Source organism: Dromiciops gliroides, chromosome 2 (genome assembly GCF_019393635.1).
Source record: "Dromiciops gliroides isolate mDroGli1 chromosome 2, mDroGli1.pri, whole genome shotgun sequence".
In the NCBI taxonomy this organism is placed as follows: domain Eukaryota; kingdom Metazoa; phylum Chordata; class Mammalia; order Microbiotheria; family Microbiotheriidae; genus Dromiciops; species Dromiciops gliroides.
Genome location: NC_057862.1, coordinates 113,650,267 through 113,667,215, shown reverse-complemented (window position 1 = coordinate 113,667,215; position 16,949 = coordinate 113,650,267). Strand labels below are relative to the sequence as shown.

At 38.8% G+C, this 16,949-nt stretch overlaps 1 protein-coding gene across 2 annotated transcripts in view; it reads left to right on the top strand.

Moving 5' to 3' along the window:
- Positions 1-16,949, top strand: part of HOMER2 (homer scaffold protein 2) — a 152,046-nt gene that overhangs the window by 112,191 nt on the left and 22,906 nt on the right. Inside the window, exons 4-6 of one of the 2 annotated variants that reach the window (XM_043989660.1) lie at positions 6,818-6,910; positions 13,033-13,139; positions 15,136-15,292. In XM_043989660.1, coding sequence (XP_043845595.1) covers positions 6,818-6,910; positions 13,033-13,139; positions 15,136-15,292 — 357 coding nt within the window. Of the gene's footprint in view, positions 1-6,817; positions 6,911-12,999; positions 13,140-15,135; positions 15,293-16,949 lie in introns of both variants that reach the window. The other variant, XM_043989659.1, reaches the window with a different exon arrangement.

Sequence of the window (16,949 nt, the reverse complement as noted above, 5' to 3'; positions counted from 1 at the left end):
CCATCTCTGGAGCCAACTATAACAGGTTAATGCAGGGGGAAATGATGAAAAGAAATCCTTCTTTTCAACCTTTTCAATGGAAGTTGCAAGATTGGCAGTGTTGGCATTTCTGATACTATCATCAAAAATTTTTATTGAGATCTTTTGTTTTTAGATCACCTAAATTTTCATCTGTATCCCATATGACAAATAATTTAAAAGGAGAAAAAAATTAGCAAAACTGCTCAATACATAAAAAAATGATAATATACAATGTTCCACACCTATGGACTGCCCCACCCCCATCTCTGCCAATACAAGGTCTTCTCATATTTGTTCTTGGTAATTATGCTACCTTCACTTTTTTTTTTTGAATGACCATTTTGTGATCATTCTTTCCATTTACATTGGACTAGTTATTGTGTTCTTGGCTTTGCTTACTTCACTTTGCATCCGTTCGTATAAGTCTTTCCATGCTTCTCTGTATTAATTATATTTATTGTTTCTTATAGCATAGTAATCTTTTATTATATTCATCATCATAATACTAATAGCCAATATTTAGAAATTACTTTAAGATTTGTAAAAACATTTTATAAATATTATCTTGTTTGACCTTCACAACAGTTCTATGAAAAATAATATTATTACTATAATTTTATAGATGAAGAAACTGAGGCAGACCGAAGTTAAGTGATTTGCCCAGGCTCACACAGGTAGTAAGTGTCTAAGGCCAGATTTGAACTTAGTTATTTCTTTCTGCAAGTCCAGAGCTCTATCCACTGTGTCATTTAGTTGTTTCATTCATGCACCAACCTTTGTTTAGGCATTCTCCAGTTGATGGACATCTACTTTATTTCCAGTTCTTTGCTACCACAAAAAAATAGTTCTATAAATATATTGGCATATGTGGGACCTTTTAAAAAATCAGTAATCTCTTTAGGAGCATATGCTTAGCAGTGAAATCTCTGGGTCAAAGGACATTTTATTAGTTTTCTTTTTATAATTCCAAATTGCTTTCCCATATTGCTGTACTGACATGCAGCTTTACCTATAATGTATTAGTGTATGTATCTTTCCAGGAGACAGAATGTTTTGTACAAAGAAGAGGAAATAGGACCATTTGGCTGGAACATAAGATGTATGAAGGGGAATGATATCTAACAAAGCTAGGAATTTGGCTACAGCCATACTGTAAAGGGTTTTAAATGTCAAAGAGTTTGTATCTGGTCTTAGATGCAATAGGGAGCCACTAAAGCTTTTTGATCATGGTGGTGATGTGGTCAGATCTATGCTTTAGGAATATCACTTTGGCAGCTTTGTGGAAGATGGATGGGGGGGAAGAGAGAGGAAGAGGGAGGGAGGGAGGGAGGGAGGGAGGGAGAGAGAGAGAGAGAGAGAGAGAGAGAGAGAGGGAGGGAGGGAGGGAGGGAGAGGGGGAAGGAATGGGACAGATAGGAAAGGAGAAAAAGCATTTATTAAGTGCCAGTCATGTGTTAGGCGCTATGCTTAGTGCTTTACAAATAAATCATTCAATCCTCACAACAACCATGTGAGGTAGATGCTATTATTAAACTCATTTTACAGTTGAGGATATTGGATGCAGAGAGACCAATTAAGAAACTCTCACAGTAGGCCTGGTAAAAGATGTTGAGGGCTTGAATTAGCATGGTGGTTGTATGTTTGAAGAGAAAAGGAAGAATGCAAATGATGCTGTGGAAGAAGAATCCTCAAGACTTAGAAACTAATTGGATAGGACTAGAGAGAGGATAGAGGAGAAGAGTTAAGATTGATTGCAAGGTTGAAAATCTGGTTGAGCAAAAGAAATGGTGGTGCTCTTAAGAGAAATAGGGAAGGTAGGAAGTCAGGTGGTTTTGGAGGAAATATGATTACTTCTCTCTGGGATATATTGAGTTTGAGCTGCCTATGGAACATTTGGTTAGAAATCTCTAGTAGCAGGACTAGAGCTCAGGAGAGAGATCTGCAAAGAGATGACAGCTGAACTCATGGAAATTGATGAAATCATTGAAAGAGTTGTTGAGAGAAGAAGTGAGGACTCATAACAGCCTTGGAAGGTCCCCACAGTTATTGGGCATGATATGGATGGTGATCCAGCAAAAGAGAATGTGAAGGAACCATCTAGACAGGGAGAACCAAGAGAATACTGTCTGTACCTCCCTCTCTTCCTCCCTCCTCCTCACTCATTTTCACACACACAAGGTACACAAACTGTAGAGAAGATAATATGCAGGAAGAGAGGGGAATAACCACTGTCAAGTGATGCAGACTTCAAGAAAGATTGGGACTAAGACTATCCGACTTTGCAAGTGAGATGATTGGTAACGTTGGAGAAGGCAATTTGAGGAAAGAGAAAAAAGGCCAGATTTCAAGAGTTTGAGAATTGAGTGAGGAGAGGAAGCAATTAACTCAATGAGAGTAGACAGCTTTTCTTGGACTTTGGCTGTGAAATGGCAAAGAGACTTAAGATAATAAATTGATGACAGGGCCAAGCGATGATGTTTTAAGACTGGGGGAGACCTGGGCATGTTTGTAGGCAAGAGGGAAAGAGACAATAGGTAGGGGGATAGTGGAGAGACTGAGAGTGTGTGTGTGTGTGTGTGAGAGAGAGAGAGAGAGACAGAGAGGGTGAATGTAAAAGACAGAGACAGAAACAAAGCATATGAGAGAGAAAATATGAGAAATAATATGAAAGAAGAGAGAGAGTATATCATGTGAGAGTACTGAGAAGAGGCAGCTCTGAATGGATACTGTGGAGTGCATGTCAACTAAGAAAGAATAAAAGGCTTGTCTTGTGGCATTGAGGGCTCAACTGGGATTACATAACATAAATTTGCAATGGACCCAGTCAGCATGCCAGCGATATGTTGTATGACTTTTTTTTATCATGGTTCAGCAGCTTATGAATGGGAGCAGAGAAATCTGATGGTAGGGGAATCCAAAGTTGGAGTTTTGCAAACCATAGATGGTAATAGGACAAAGGAATAAGAGATGTGAGAATAAAAGATCATGTGATTGTGGAAGTATAATGCTTGGGCAGTGGCAAGTTCATGAGTATGACCATCCATGAATGTGACTGAGGTGGAGTGCTGTAACTTTTTTTTAATTTTGTTATCCTTAGAAATAGTTCTTAGATTAACAATGGCATATTAAAAAAAACAACCCACAACCGGTGACAGTTTGATATGTCCTGAGATAATTTCTGGTGTAAAGCACAAGCATCCCTCTCTTCTCATCCAAACTCTGACAGCGGTATTCTTCCTTCCTGTTGTGGAGCAAAGATGTCAAAATCTTCCCAGTGAATAGGTGTTGGGGTATATTTATGTGTCAGTTTCCCGCACAACCTATGTTCTAGGTTCCTCCCCTGTGTGGAGTATTGCATGAACTGTTCCTTTTCTTGTTTTTGTCTTTGCCTTCCAACCCTGCCCCTTAGTCCCCATACCCACCTACCATCAGATTCTTCCATGTTTCTGGAGCGGAATCTAGATGGATGTACTTTGGGCCATAGGCTGCCACACTTAAGTCAAAGACCACTGGCAGAAACAATGATGATAAATTTCAGAGGAAGCTTTCTTTCAAGTTACTTCCTCTTCTTCCTGAATGTATTTGTGGTTCCTGTATCACTATCACAACGGACCACAGATAATTCCTTGTTAATGTATCTGAACTCTTCTGTCTCATTTGCTTGCAATAAGCTAGTTGGTGGAATGTAAAGAAGGAACATCAATCACGATTTAAAATATTTACATTAATGTCTTTTGGGGAAGCTTACTTACTCTAAATCCTGCCCACACATTGCAATCATATGGTACTTGTGGAGAATAGAACATTCAAGCCATAGTTTTTTTCCAGGCTGTTCTTAATATTTCCTTGGCATCTTCAAGTGGATGACCCGGTAGTTCTCTCAAACCCAACATTTCCTCCCCTAACCCAACCCAACCCAACCCAACCCTTCTTCTGATTTTTCTCTTTTTTTTTTTTTTTAAGTGAGGCAATTGGGGTTAAGTGACTTGCCCAGGGTCACACAGCTAGTAAGTGTTAAGTGTCTGAGGCCAGATTTGAACTCAGGTCCTCCTGAATCCAGGGCCGGTGCTCCATCCACTGTACCACCTAGCTGCCCCCGATTTTTCTCTTTATTTAAGAACAAAGAATCTCCAAAAATTTATCTCCAAAGAATCTCTAGTCACCCAAGGTCTCAACCTGGGAGATCTTTATTCTTACTCCCTCACCCTCCGATATTCAGTCAGTCGCCAAAATCTGGGCAATTCCACCTCCTCAACATCTCCTGCATCTGTCCTCTTCTTTCCATTCATACTACAACCACCTAGCTTGTCATCAATTCCCCTGGACTAGTAGCCCCTCAGGTGGTTTTCCCTGCATCCAGTTTCTCAGCACTAATTCATCTTTCACACAGCTGACCAATGGCTAGCTCAAGTCTGACCATGTTACTTCCCTTGCTTAAAAAGCTCCTGTGGCTCTTTGTGGACTTGATGATCAACTATGAGTGCCTTTGTTTGGCATTTAGAGCTTGAGGCTCATTCCCTTGTGTACTTGTCTCCTGGCCAACTTGCCATTTCCTTGCCCATGACATTGTATTTCCTGCCTCCATCTTATTTTTCACAGCCTGTCCTTCTTGTCTGGAATATTCTCCTTCACTTCTGCCTCTTGTAACATTCAGCACCCGCCAAGGCTCAGCTTTCAAATACCATCTCCTCCAAGAAGCCTTTCTTGATGTTCCCATTTGCTAGTTGTCTTTTTTAAAATTCTCTTTCCCAGTAGAGATGAGTTATCTTAAAAACCAGGTAGATAGAGTGCCAGGCTTGGAGTCAGGAGAACCTGACTTCATATCTGGCCTTGGACACTTTTACTAGCTTCGTGATCCTGGGCAAGTCACTAAACCTTGTTTGCCTCAGTTTCCTTATCTGTAAAATGAGCTGGAGAAGGAAATGGCAAACCACTCCAGTATGTTTGCCATAAAAACCCCAAATGGAATCAGAGTTGGACGTGACTGAAAAACAACTGAACAATAATAATAACAACAAATATCTTTAAAAACTACCCAGTTATTCAGTAGCTTGGGTTTGCTAAACCCTTTTTACTAGCAACATCCCAATTTCTAATTCCATACCTCACTTTGAATCACCAAAGCTACCTTTCTCCAAGCACAGACCACTTAGCTGTATTTGCTCATAAAAACTTTTGTATCCTTTCAGTGAGTATTGAGCCAGAGAGAGGTACCCTCTGATCTTTCTGCTAGAAAAGTTTGGGTTTCTTAAGGTCATTTTTGTAGACCTAGCTTAATTTTGCTGCTGTGGTAGAGCTCTGGGTTTGGAGTCAGAGTCATTTGTCATCCAGTCATTTTTCAGTCATGTCTGATACTTTATGACCCTATTTAGGGTTTTCTTGGGAAAGATACTGGAATGGTTTGCCATTTCCTTCTCCAGCTCATTTTACAGATGAGGAAATGGAGGCAAACAGGATTAAGTGACTTGCCCAGGGTCACATAGCTAATAAGTATCTGAAGTCAGATTTGAACCCAGAAAGATGTCTTCCTGACTCCAGGAATGGGACTCTATCCACTGGGCCACTTAGCTGCCCCATGGGATCTAGTTTCAAATCCTGGCTTTTTATAGCCAATACATGTCAATAAAAACACTCCTTTCCTTTTAATCAGAAAACAAACATTCACGGCATCATGGACATAATAGTTTGTTCTTTGGTTCTTTTCTGACCTCCTGCTCAGGAGCTGTCACTTCATATTCAGGCATACTTTTTTTTTTAATGGTAGGTTTGATGTTCCTTTGGTTGCTTAAGGTTGTAGAGAGGTTTACCTCTTGCTAACTGTTGCAGTGGCTTCCCCTTCCTTGCTGTCTCTATCCCATCTAGGTCAAGTACCAACTTTTTCCAGTAGATATGGAACACTCCTCTCCCAAAGACAATTTGGGAATGTTTCACAGTGAAAGCACCTATGAAGGCCTGGTCTTACCTACATTATGAATATTTAGCAAACCTTTTCTGAAGAGAGAAAATTATACATCAGTGTTGAAAGTTGAGGCTGTGGATTCCATGCAAAGTAAATATTGATCCGTCTGTTTGTTATTCCTGCTATTCTTTGCATGATTGAAGTTAAAATAATGAAGCAGAATTATAGTGTGATTAAACACCAAAAAATAACTTTTGCTAAAAAAGTCTTAAAATAGGCAATATTGAAATGTAATTTGGCTTCCACCTGGCTCTTAATGTCTTTTCTTTGTCTATCTTTTATTAAATACATAAAGTATGTTTTCCACTACCCTACTTGTAAGGGATCATTTCCAAATGTAATTTAACTAGTATCTGAAACACAGTATTGAGTCATGTGAAATGTTAAAAGGATTGTCTTCCTGTACTTTCTCCTCTTTGTGTATATATTTGGTTGTTCTTTGTTCTCTGGGGTGCAAAGTTGAATTTTTCTGTGTGGTTAACAAGCTACTTTTATCTTCATCTCAATCAATATCATTTTTTAATCATTACATTTTAGCAATAACCTGTGAGACTTCATTAACTTCCCAGTCTTTTTTTCTCGAAGTTAAGGATATCATACCCCAAGTGACTTTGTTTTCTAGTATTCATTTGAAAAAGCATTTGCTAGACTCTTAAGAAACATTTTCCTGACTTTCTAAAAGTTATCTAAAAAGCTTGCTGTTGCTTTTTTTTTTTTTTTTTTTGCACACTTACAGTATTTGCTGACTTGAGAAGGATGCATAATGGTGATGGTGATTCTGAACAGCAGTAACGTTTGGGGCCAGGAATGACTTCAGTAAACATTATTAATGTTCAGTTTGCAGAGAAATTCCAGGAAGTGAAGGAAGCTGCCAAATTAGCTAGAGACAAGTCTCAAGAGAAAATCGAGACCTCAAGCAATCATTCTCAAGTAAGTAATTTATCCATGAAATAAAACTGTATTTCATCAGTTATTATTAGGTTTCATGAATGCTTTGGGCAAAAAACCAAATATTGGCAATGGAGAATTTGGAAAGGTTGTTTGGAAAGGTTGGCCACGAGGATTCTCCTGGTGTTCACCAACCTTTTTACAGAACTCCTGAATGTCACAGGAAATAAAGCCATCTGTAGTTTTGATAGAAAACTTTTAACTTTAGAGCAGCTGCACTGGGAGAAAATCCTTTTGAATGTCCTTTTACTCAGCTATACTCCCTATGACACATATTTTAAGGTGAACAAGTGCTTTCTATCTGATGTCTTAAAGTTGGTATTTGTCATGCATGATGCTTCTTAATATTTGTGAAGTATTGAATGTGGCACAACCCATCTTTCTCCATAGGTAATCTGCTTACAATAATGCCAGCCTGTAGTAGTCCCCTTCTTTTTTTTTTTTTTTTTGGAAGACACAATGACAGTTTGTATTACACTCCCCCCCCTCCCTGCCCCCGGAGAACTTTACATTGCAATAAATAGTGCATTTTTAGCAGCGGGCAACAAGAGGGGGGTGTCAAGGGGGATGGACAAAGTCTTTTCCCCTCCCCCTTCATTTTGCCCCCCAGGTGCTGACAGGTATAGTGACGAAGGGAAGGCATAGGTAGGTTCTAGCAGCCTCTAGCACTGGGGGAGTGAGTGAGGGCATTCCTAGAATGCTTTCCTCCCCTTTTCCAAGGACAGACAGAGGCTTTGAGGAGGCAGGCCAGGCCCCTGCTGAGACAAGAGGCTAAGAAGGCGATGCTTCGTGAACAGGCTAGGAGGGGTCCTCTGGGTGCCACTAGGAAGGCATCATCAGCAAGCAGTCTGGCTTCCCAATAGCCATCACAGCTAGATTGCTACAGACAGCAAGGCCGGGAAGATGCAGCAACCCCGGTGGGGTGTGATGCCCCAGCTGCCTCTGACCCTCCCTCCTTCCTTCCTTCCTTTCTTCCTTCCTTCCTTCCTTCCTTTCTTCCTTCCTTCCTTCCTTCCTTTCTCTCCAGAATCCCTTTTGGGTCAAGGGCAACTCCAGAGAAGGGATGAGCCTGCCCTTGGACAGTGATAGGGCTGGTTGCTACCACAGGTCTCAAGCACCAAGACAGTGGGGTCACTCTGTACCTCAACACTCCTCCCTGGGCACCCATTCCATCCTCTCAGAGAAAACCACAGATGGGAACTTAGAAGCCCAATTCCAGAGCCATCCCTTCCCAGAGGGAACAGTAGTAGGCCCCTTCTAGAGAGAATGTAGCTTGTTGACTAGAAGGGAGAGTTCTTCAGCTGCTGATACAGCACAAATGTCTCCACTGTTTAGGCCAGTCAGGTTGAAATAAAGGATTTCAGCTCTTTCCTAGTTAATTTCCTTTTGACCAGAGGAGATCTAACTTTATCATACAAAGAATGTCATATTATTCCAATAATGATCTTTTTGGGGGGGAGGGGTGCGGGGCAATGATGGTTAAGTGACTTGCCCAGGGTCACACTGCTAGTAAGTGTCAAGTGTCTGAGGCCAGATTTGAACTCAGGTTCTCCTGAATCTGGGGCTGGTGCTTTATCCACTGTGCCACCTAGCTGCCCCCAATAATAATCTTTTTAAAGTGGATTAAGTAAATGCAGTTCAATTCTATTTTAATATGAATTTGAGACATCTGTATCTATTAGGTATCGGCAGAGTGGAGAATCTTGCTTTAGAACAGCTGTGCTATCCCGACTTATACTTTGAGTAGATTCAGGAATGTGCCATCCCTTGTTCATGCTTTTAGTAGAAAATTTTATTTGAGTTAACATATGTCTAATATCTCTATTATTTTGTAATAGTGATGGCCTCATATTTGGTTATATAGATATTTACACATATTGCATATGTATGTTATATATACATATACATACATACACACGTGCTTATGTGTATGTATATGTGTATATATATATGTGTATACACACATATATAACACTATTTCAATTGCTAAGACTCTGGTAGTCTCAGTAAAATTATTAAACAGTAAAGTGCAACTTAATTATATTTCCTTATAAAAATAATTTCTTATTTGGTACTGTCCTAATCCCCACATTCTTTACGATTTGGCTACAGATATTTATTTCATTTTTGGAAGATGTGTTTTAGAAACATGCATTTTATTATTAAAAATACTTTGATATTAGTTTTCCAACTCTGAAAGAAAATTGAATGATGATGCTTTTTGTTGTTGTAGTTAGCAAAGCAAATTAAAGCTTGTAGATGTAATGTCATTAAATGGCTACTCAGGCCCAATAAGCTAATCATCAATTTTAGGTGTGTGGGGGGGTACCTTTGCCACCTTGACTAGGTCAACAACCATCTTTTCAAATAGCAGATGTTAAAATTGTTTGTTCATCAAGAAAAAATAAAAACAAGCTTACCTTAAGTATTTTGTATATACCTAAATGAATAAATGTATTGATTTTAAGAAATAATTTCAAGTTTCAAAGAACACTATAAAGCAAAATGTAAGGATTTTAACTAGGTCAACATGAAAAAGTTAAATTTCTCACCTAGATATATGTTGATGTAACTTTGAAAATAATTTAGAGTTTGCAAAGTGATAATAATTATCTCTTTGCTTAACAGAATTGCTATTTATTCATTAAAATATTTATTGAACATCTTCTAGAACACTTTGCTAGACACTGTAGGGCAGTGGTCCTTAACCTGGGGTCTGTAGATTTCTTTTTAAAAATGCTTTTTAAAAGTATTTTAATAAGGGGCAACTAGGTGGCACAGTGGATAGAGCTCTGATCCTGGATTCAGGAGCACCTGAGTTCAAATCCAGCCTCAGACACTTAACAATTACTAGCTGTGTGGCCCTGGGCAAGTCACTTAACCCTAGTTGCCTCACCAAAAAAAAAAAAAAAAGTATTTGAATAACTGCATTTGAATAACTGGTTTCCTTTGTGATCCTGTGTCTTTTACACTGGGGGTCTCTAAGGGTCTATAGGCATCATCAGACTGCCAAAGGTGTCCGTGGCACACACAAAAAAAGGATAAGCACCCATGCTATAGAAGAATCAGAAAGGAATTCAATGCAGTAATGGGGTGAAGGAAAGGGATGGTCCCAGTTTCTGGCCTTCACAGGTGTGTATTCTGGCTAAGGGTAGAAAATGAATACACATGGAACAGTTTAAAATGTCAGGAAGTGATTAAATACTGTGATTAGTGTTAGAGATAGTTAAGTGGTATAGTGGAGAAGAGGGAAGAAATCATTGTGGGCTGGAACAGTTGAAGAAGACCTTATTGAGAGGATGAGATTTGAACTAGACTATGACAGATAGATATAGTTTGGTTAGATAATGGGGGAAGAGTTATTTTGGGAGTTGTGAACCTTAGCAAAGTCTTGCAGTTGTGAATGAATGCAGAATGTTGGGGAGAGGTTAATAGTTGAGATAGGCAGAGGAGAAGCTGAGGCTTCAGCTGAAGGAGACTGATTGGGTAGGTAGATTGGCATCAGCTTATGGAGGACTTTAAATGTAAGGTTGAATGGTTTGGGCTTTATTCTACAGGCCATGGGAAGCTACTAGAGCTGTCTGACCATGAACGTGACTGGAAGAAAATGGTGTTTTAGTAAAATTAAGCTGGAGGTCTTCATTATGGGAAGGTAGAAAATTAGGTTATTACAATACTTAAAGCACAAGATAATGAAGCCCTAAATTCCTACTACTGGTATCTTAAATTTAAGTAACATGTTAGAATGAACAAAGTGCCTTCACATCCATTACAGTCATAATCCACCAAATATCATTAATTGGTTCTTTGAAAGAGTAACATTATGTTAAAAAAAAAAACAACATTTGAGAGGGAAGTTCCATGGGGACAATATCATATATGTGGTAGTGTTTTTATATTAATCATATTACAGTGGGATTTTAAAAAATGTTCATTAAGACATTATTATACAAGATATTGTTGGATCTCATTTGATTTTCACAAAACCCTGTGGGGTAGGGAGGGAAATAGTAATTATGCCCATTTTACAGGTCAGGAAACTGAGGCTTATAGAAATGACTTTTCTATGGCCACACCCAGTAAATTGTGCAACCGAGGTTCAGATCGAGGGTCTCCTGACTGAGCTAGTGCTTTTGTCATGCTTCCCCCTCACTAGATTAGTGGCACTGGGAATGGAGGAGAAGACTTGAATGGAAGGAATTTGATAGCATGAAAATCAAGAGAACTTGGTGGCTATTGTGTGATAAGAGATCATTACCAAAACTATAGTTAGGAATCAAAAAACATCTAAGGTGAACAAATGGGTCCTCTAAGAGACAGAATGTAGGTAGAGAAGATGTTTGAGTCTTAGGATACTGACAGGGTGAGGAGAGGAAGAAGAATCCCCAAAAGCACTGGAGACTTAGGAGGAAGATCAAGATATTGTATGATGACAAAATTCAAGAAGACAGTATAAATGAGGCTGGTGAACAGTGTCATATGCTACAGAAAGATCCATCAATGAGAATTTATTAAGCACTTAATATTTGCCAGGCTCCGTGCTAAGCACTGGGGATAGAAAGAGGTACAAGCAGTTCCTGCTCTCAAAGAGTTTATATATAAATATGTACAAGATAAACATAGAGATCAGAAATAAAAAGGACTATGGTGCAGGCAGGATGGGTTGGAGGGGGAGATCATTGGATTTGAAAAGAAAGAGGTTATTAATGACATTTATTCAGAGGGTGAATTTGGTAAACTAGTACCCTGCATTTAGGTAGCTTTCTTTGAATTTGCCAAATCTATAAAACTGGGCCCCTAAAATAGTCCATGAGCTGTATAGAACCAGTTTTCCAGTATTGCTTAGAAAGATCATTACTAATAATTGAACACTGTAGTTTCCATTCCATGATAACATTTTTGACTTTTATGGTGTCTAAATTTCAAGTGTTAAAATTCAGTCATCAGGGGCAGCTAGGTGACGCAGTGGATAAAGCACTGGCCCTGGATTCAGGAGGACCTGAGTTCAAATCTGGCCTCAGACACTTGACACTTACTAGCTGTGTGACCCTGGGCAAGTCACTTAACCCTCATCGCCCTGCCCCCCCCCCCCAATTCAATTGTCACTTGTAAATCTAAAAATATAAGTTTTATCAAAATCTTTCATTTTCTCTACCTCGACTGGGGATGACATGGAAAACATACAGAAGGCCTTTGTTATCTTTCTCTTCTGTTCGTTAGAGTTCAAATATACAGTGATACTTGAGTTCTTGTAATCCCTAGAGAACCAGTCATAGTTGAGGGTTGATGCCTATAGCACCAAAACTTAAATATCTTTTCCTTTTGTTCTCTTGCTATTGCATGGATATGAGCGGAATACACAGACTGTATGTCAATGATCCCACTGGCTCTTGCTCTGTGGCTTACCCATCTTTTATTTATTTAATTATTTGTTGTCTCTGGTGATATTCTTTACATTACTTCCACATACTTTGTTCCTTGTGGCACAATAATACCTCAATTTCATTAATGTACCATGGTTTGTTGGCCATTCCCTAATCTTTTGGTTCATATCATGTTTTCAGCTTATTATTTTTACTTGTTATTAATAATAATTAATAACTATTGTCATGATTATACAATATATAATATACTATATATTACATAATTATTACTTTAATTGATAATCGATAATTATTGATCTAACTATTGTATCATTTATATCATGTCACAATCACAAGGCTTCTAATTTTCTCCTTTTCGAGGGTTGGGGGAGTATGGATACTAGAGCAAACTTGTTAGAACAGTGTATAAAGTCTGAGTAAATAGGTAGTTATTGAAGGAGTAAGGGATCCTCCTATGATTTAAAGGCCTGTGCTTTAGTGCACAAACTTTGACATCTCTTATGATTTTTCAAAGGGTGGTTGTCCCCTGGGTTCCCAAGAAGCAAAATGTTCCATTCTTTCTCTTTGTATGTACATGTGCACCTGTGTACACATGCATATATCTTGTTTTCCATATCTCTCATTTGCACATGTGGGAAGAAGAGTGAATTAGTTTAGTTTAGGCGACTTCTGTGACCCCTGTTATAGGAATCAGGATGTGAAACCCCATCTTCTACTCAGGCATCAAGTGTGAATGGAACAGACGATGAAAAGGCATCTCATGGCCCTGCTGAGTCAGCCCATCTGAAATCAGAGAATGAGAAGCTGAAATTGGCCCTTACGCAGAGGTAACCATGATTTCTCATCTCTTAAGTGATTCCCCCCAATTGTTCATTTTCTCCTTGGTGGTGTTGTCATTCTTTTCATCGGTTAGGAGGATGTTTCAGTAAGTAGACCATGAGAGAAAGAAACCTGAATACGACACCTAGAGGTAGTTTTTATGTGAATGGAGGAGGATGCTACATGGAAAGCCACGGCATTTTTCTTGCTCCCACGCTGGCTCTCTGCCCACACATAATCAGAGGAATTCTAACTGAGGCTAACAAGTTTTCTTTTAGAGGAAGAAGTTAAGGACTCCACTTTCTCTTTTTAGGGAAGGAAGTTAAATTTAAGCTTTCTTCCATTAAAAGGAACAAAGAAGAAATGCATCTATTCAGCTCCTGTAACTGAACTAGACAAATAAGCTAACTCAAGTCCAGGAGTCTGAGCCAATATGGAATGTCTTGTAATTTTATAATTTTTTCAGACAGGCCTATCTTATTTTAGATTCTGGACTGACTTGATTTGCATTATACAGAATTCCTTATTAGGCATAAAGAAGTTCTCAGGATTTGGGGGGAGTCCTTTTGGAGTGCTGAAATAGATTCCACACCTGAAATTAATCTTTCTCCAACACTCTAGATTAATGAGCAAGTGAATAAATGATATGAATGAACTTTAAGTCATTTCTTCAAATCAGCCTTAAAATCACCAACTTAAATGAGTTTTGTGGTCTTTGGAAGTTTAAGTCCGCAGTTTTATGTCAAGTTCCTAGAGCCTTGAGGTTGAATGCTAAATATTACAAGAAAAAAAGGTTACAAAATTATTTGGATGCAGTTGGATAAATTGCTATTAGCACACAGAAGACAAATTGAGGTCAGTAACTAGTGCTACCATTGAGTAGCTGTCAGGTTGGTGACCCAACTTTCCAGAAATCCTATAATTAAGTTTTACTGTGAAACTCCTTCCAGCTGTGATTGGAGATTACCTTAAGTGTAGCAGACTTAAAGGTCTAGAATAAAGATAACCTGGAGGTTGTAAAAGAATGATGACCCCCCAGTATGAAACTCATTATATAAACTTATTGATGTAGTCAAAATATTTTCATCTCCATGGCAAGGTTTTAGGGCTTCATAATAGAGGGTTGTTGTTTTTTTTTAAATGAATGTTCAGAGGCTCTATTTTTTAAAAAATCATGGAAAATCAAATGATTGAGGTCTCTACTAATTGAGGGTCTCCACTTTGGCCACAGAACATGTATTGGATAAAACCTATTTGGGGTTTTCTTAGTCTAAGGAACTTTCTCTTCCATTTATGCAAAAAACATTTCTAGGAAGAGGAGGCTAAAAGGAATGATCTCAGCTCTCAAGTCTTCATTTCATCATAGCACTGGAGGGGTATGTTTTCCAAGCAGGATGTTGATTTTTCCTTGAAATTGTTTTCTTGTGGCACTGATTTATTGTGTGAGCACACCATAGATACTTTTCAAGGATCTGAAGACTTCACAGAAGACTTTCCTTCAAGTCTCAGGATCTAGACAGGAATTGTCCATAGCAGATTCCTGTAGTGTGGTATCAGTAAGTGAATAGTAAGAATGGTAAAGGAGTAGGAATAGGAGATCTATTTGTCATTCTCTAATATATTTTGTAGCCTTGGGCTACTATTTTGTCACTTAATTAAAGAATTTTAAAAGGGTGAGGCTGGGAGCAACCATTTGACAGAAGGGTTTAAAATTTTTTATTTCATCATAAAATTACTTATCTTTGCTACCAGTTGGCATTTGCTATCGACCAGTGAATAATGTTGGTTATCTTTAATGGAACTTGTACAATATTGGAGATGACTCTCTCTGTAGAAAAATAGGCTTGTATTAAGGAGGGAGGGGAGATGCAAGGTCTAAAATACAGAGATGTTGACTTCTACTCAGTGCCCTACCCTAGTAAGGATATGACAGGGCCAGAATTTTTGGTCAGAGGGCAACCTCAATGATATTGAATCTAACCTTCATCCCTATCATCGCAACAGTGCCTCCAATGTGAAGAAATGGGAGATTGAGCTGCAAACTCTGAGAGAAAGCAATGCAAGACTGACAGCAGCACTTCAGGAATCTGCTGCCAGTGTAGATCAGTGGAAAAAGCAGTTTTCAATTTGCAGAGATGAAAATGATCGACTCAGGAATAAGGTAAGTCAGACTACCTAAACTGCCTGGAATTGGGTGGAAGTTTATAGAGTTGAATGGGATGCTTGGCTTGCTGTACATTGGGCACAGACTATCTGGATGGAAAGCTATGGGCCAATGAGAGATGGGGGAAAGATGAAGAAAGAAACTGGGATTACAAGGCCTAGGGGTCCTTTTTCCACCTTCCCTCTGTTCCCTTCACCCTCCTCCTTCCACTAGGCTATTTCCCCTTCCTACCTTTTCTTTACCTTACAAGCCATAATATGGAATTGAAGGTCTTTTTTTTCTAACGGCATATATTATTATTTAATGTTCTCAGTTTAGAAAGAAAATTAGTTGAATGTGTAATCCATGATCTAAACCCTCATAGATAGGTTCAAACTCTAGGGGTTTTTATTGGTAAACAGTATCTGCTTGCTTTGTCCTCCAATCAGTTGGAAAAGTGGGAACTTTAGAATTTAACTTGGGTCTAGACATTTTCATAATACTAACAATCTCAAGTGGTGAACAGCTCTGAAACAGTAAAACATTTAATCAGGACCAAAATGATTAGGAAAGCAAGAGAAAAGCATCAGTAGACACTGATTCCTTCCTTCAATTCCTACAAAAGAAGTTTGGACTTCAAGTTCCAGCCCAAACTCTGTACTCTGATAGGAAGGTCATAGACAAAGTCTCAACAACCTGACTATACTCTGGAATGCCTCTCGGTTTGCTTTTCCTCAAACATGCTGCACAAAATCTAGTCATAATTGAAGTACACCAGCTTTTCCATAGCCCGGATGTCTCATCTTCTTATTGCATGAAGATAAACACAATTTAGATGATGGGTTGCCTAATTTAATAAACCAAATCACCGTCTTAAAGGCTCTCTTTCAAAAATGTCTCCTATACATCAAAATCATTTAAGATTCCTAGAAAGCTGGGCAGCTAGATGGCACAGTGGATAAAGCACCAGCCCTGGATTCAGGAGTACCTGAGTTCAAATCCGGCCTCAGACACTTAACACTTACTAGCTGTGTGACCCTGGGCAAGTCACTTAACCCCAATTGCCTCACCAAAGAAAAAAAAAAGATTCCTAGAAAGCTATAATAATAGAAATAACCTTTTTCATCAACCCTATGATCATTAATATCAAGTAAGGTATAAAACTGGGAGACGTGTGCTCATCAAAGTTACTTTACTGAGGCAATGGAGAAGGTCCGACGTAGATTCCAAACTGAAGAGAGAGATTCCCTGTGGGTGGTGAGATCCTCCAGCTGCTTCTCTTTGTAGATGACAGTTTGGTGGTTATCTTAAGCCTGAGAACACTGGAAAGCTTCCTGGAAGAGATTCATAGCTGTTTAAGAGTTGGACTTGACCATGTTCACAGGAAAGATGAAATGAATAAAGAATATCTATTGCCGAGATTACACCATGCATTTGGATGAATGGCCAATAGAACTTGTCCATCAATATATATGCCTAGAACAGACAGAGATGGTGAGGTGTACCCAGAATTAAACAGAAGGAGGCCAGAAGGCTAGATTGCCTTCAGAAAATTGCCCTTATCCTTTAATCAATCAATTAAACATTTATTAAGCACCTACTACTGTAACTTCTCCTGAAAGCAAAGGCCCATCTTTTTAATACCACTATTTTGCCAGCGCTCCCATATATCAGC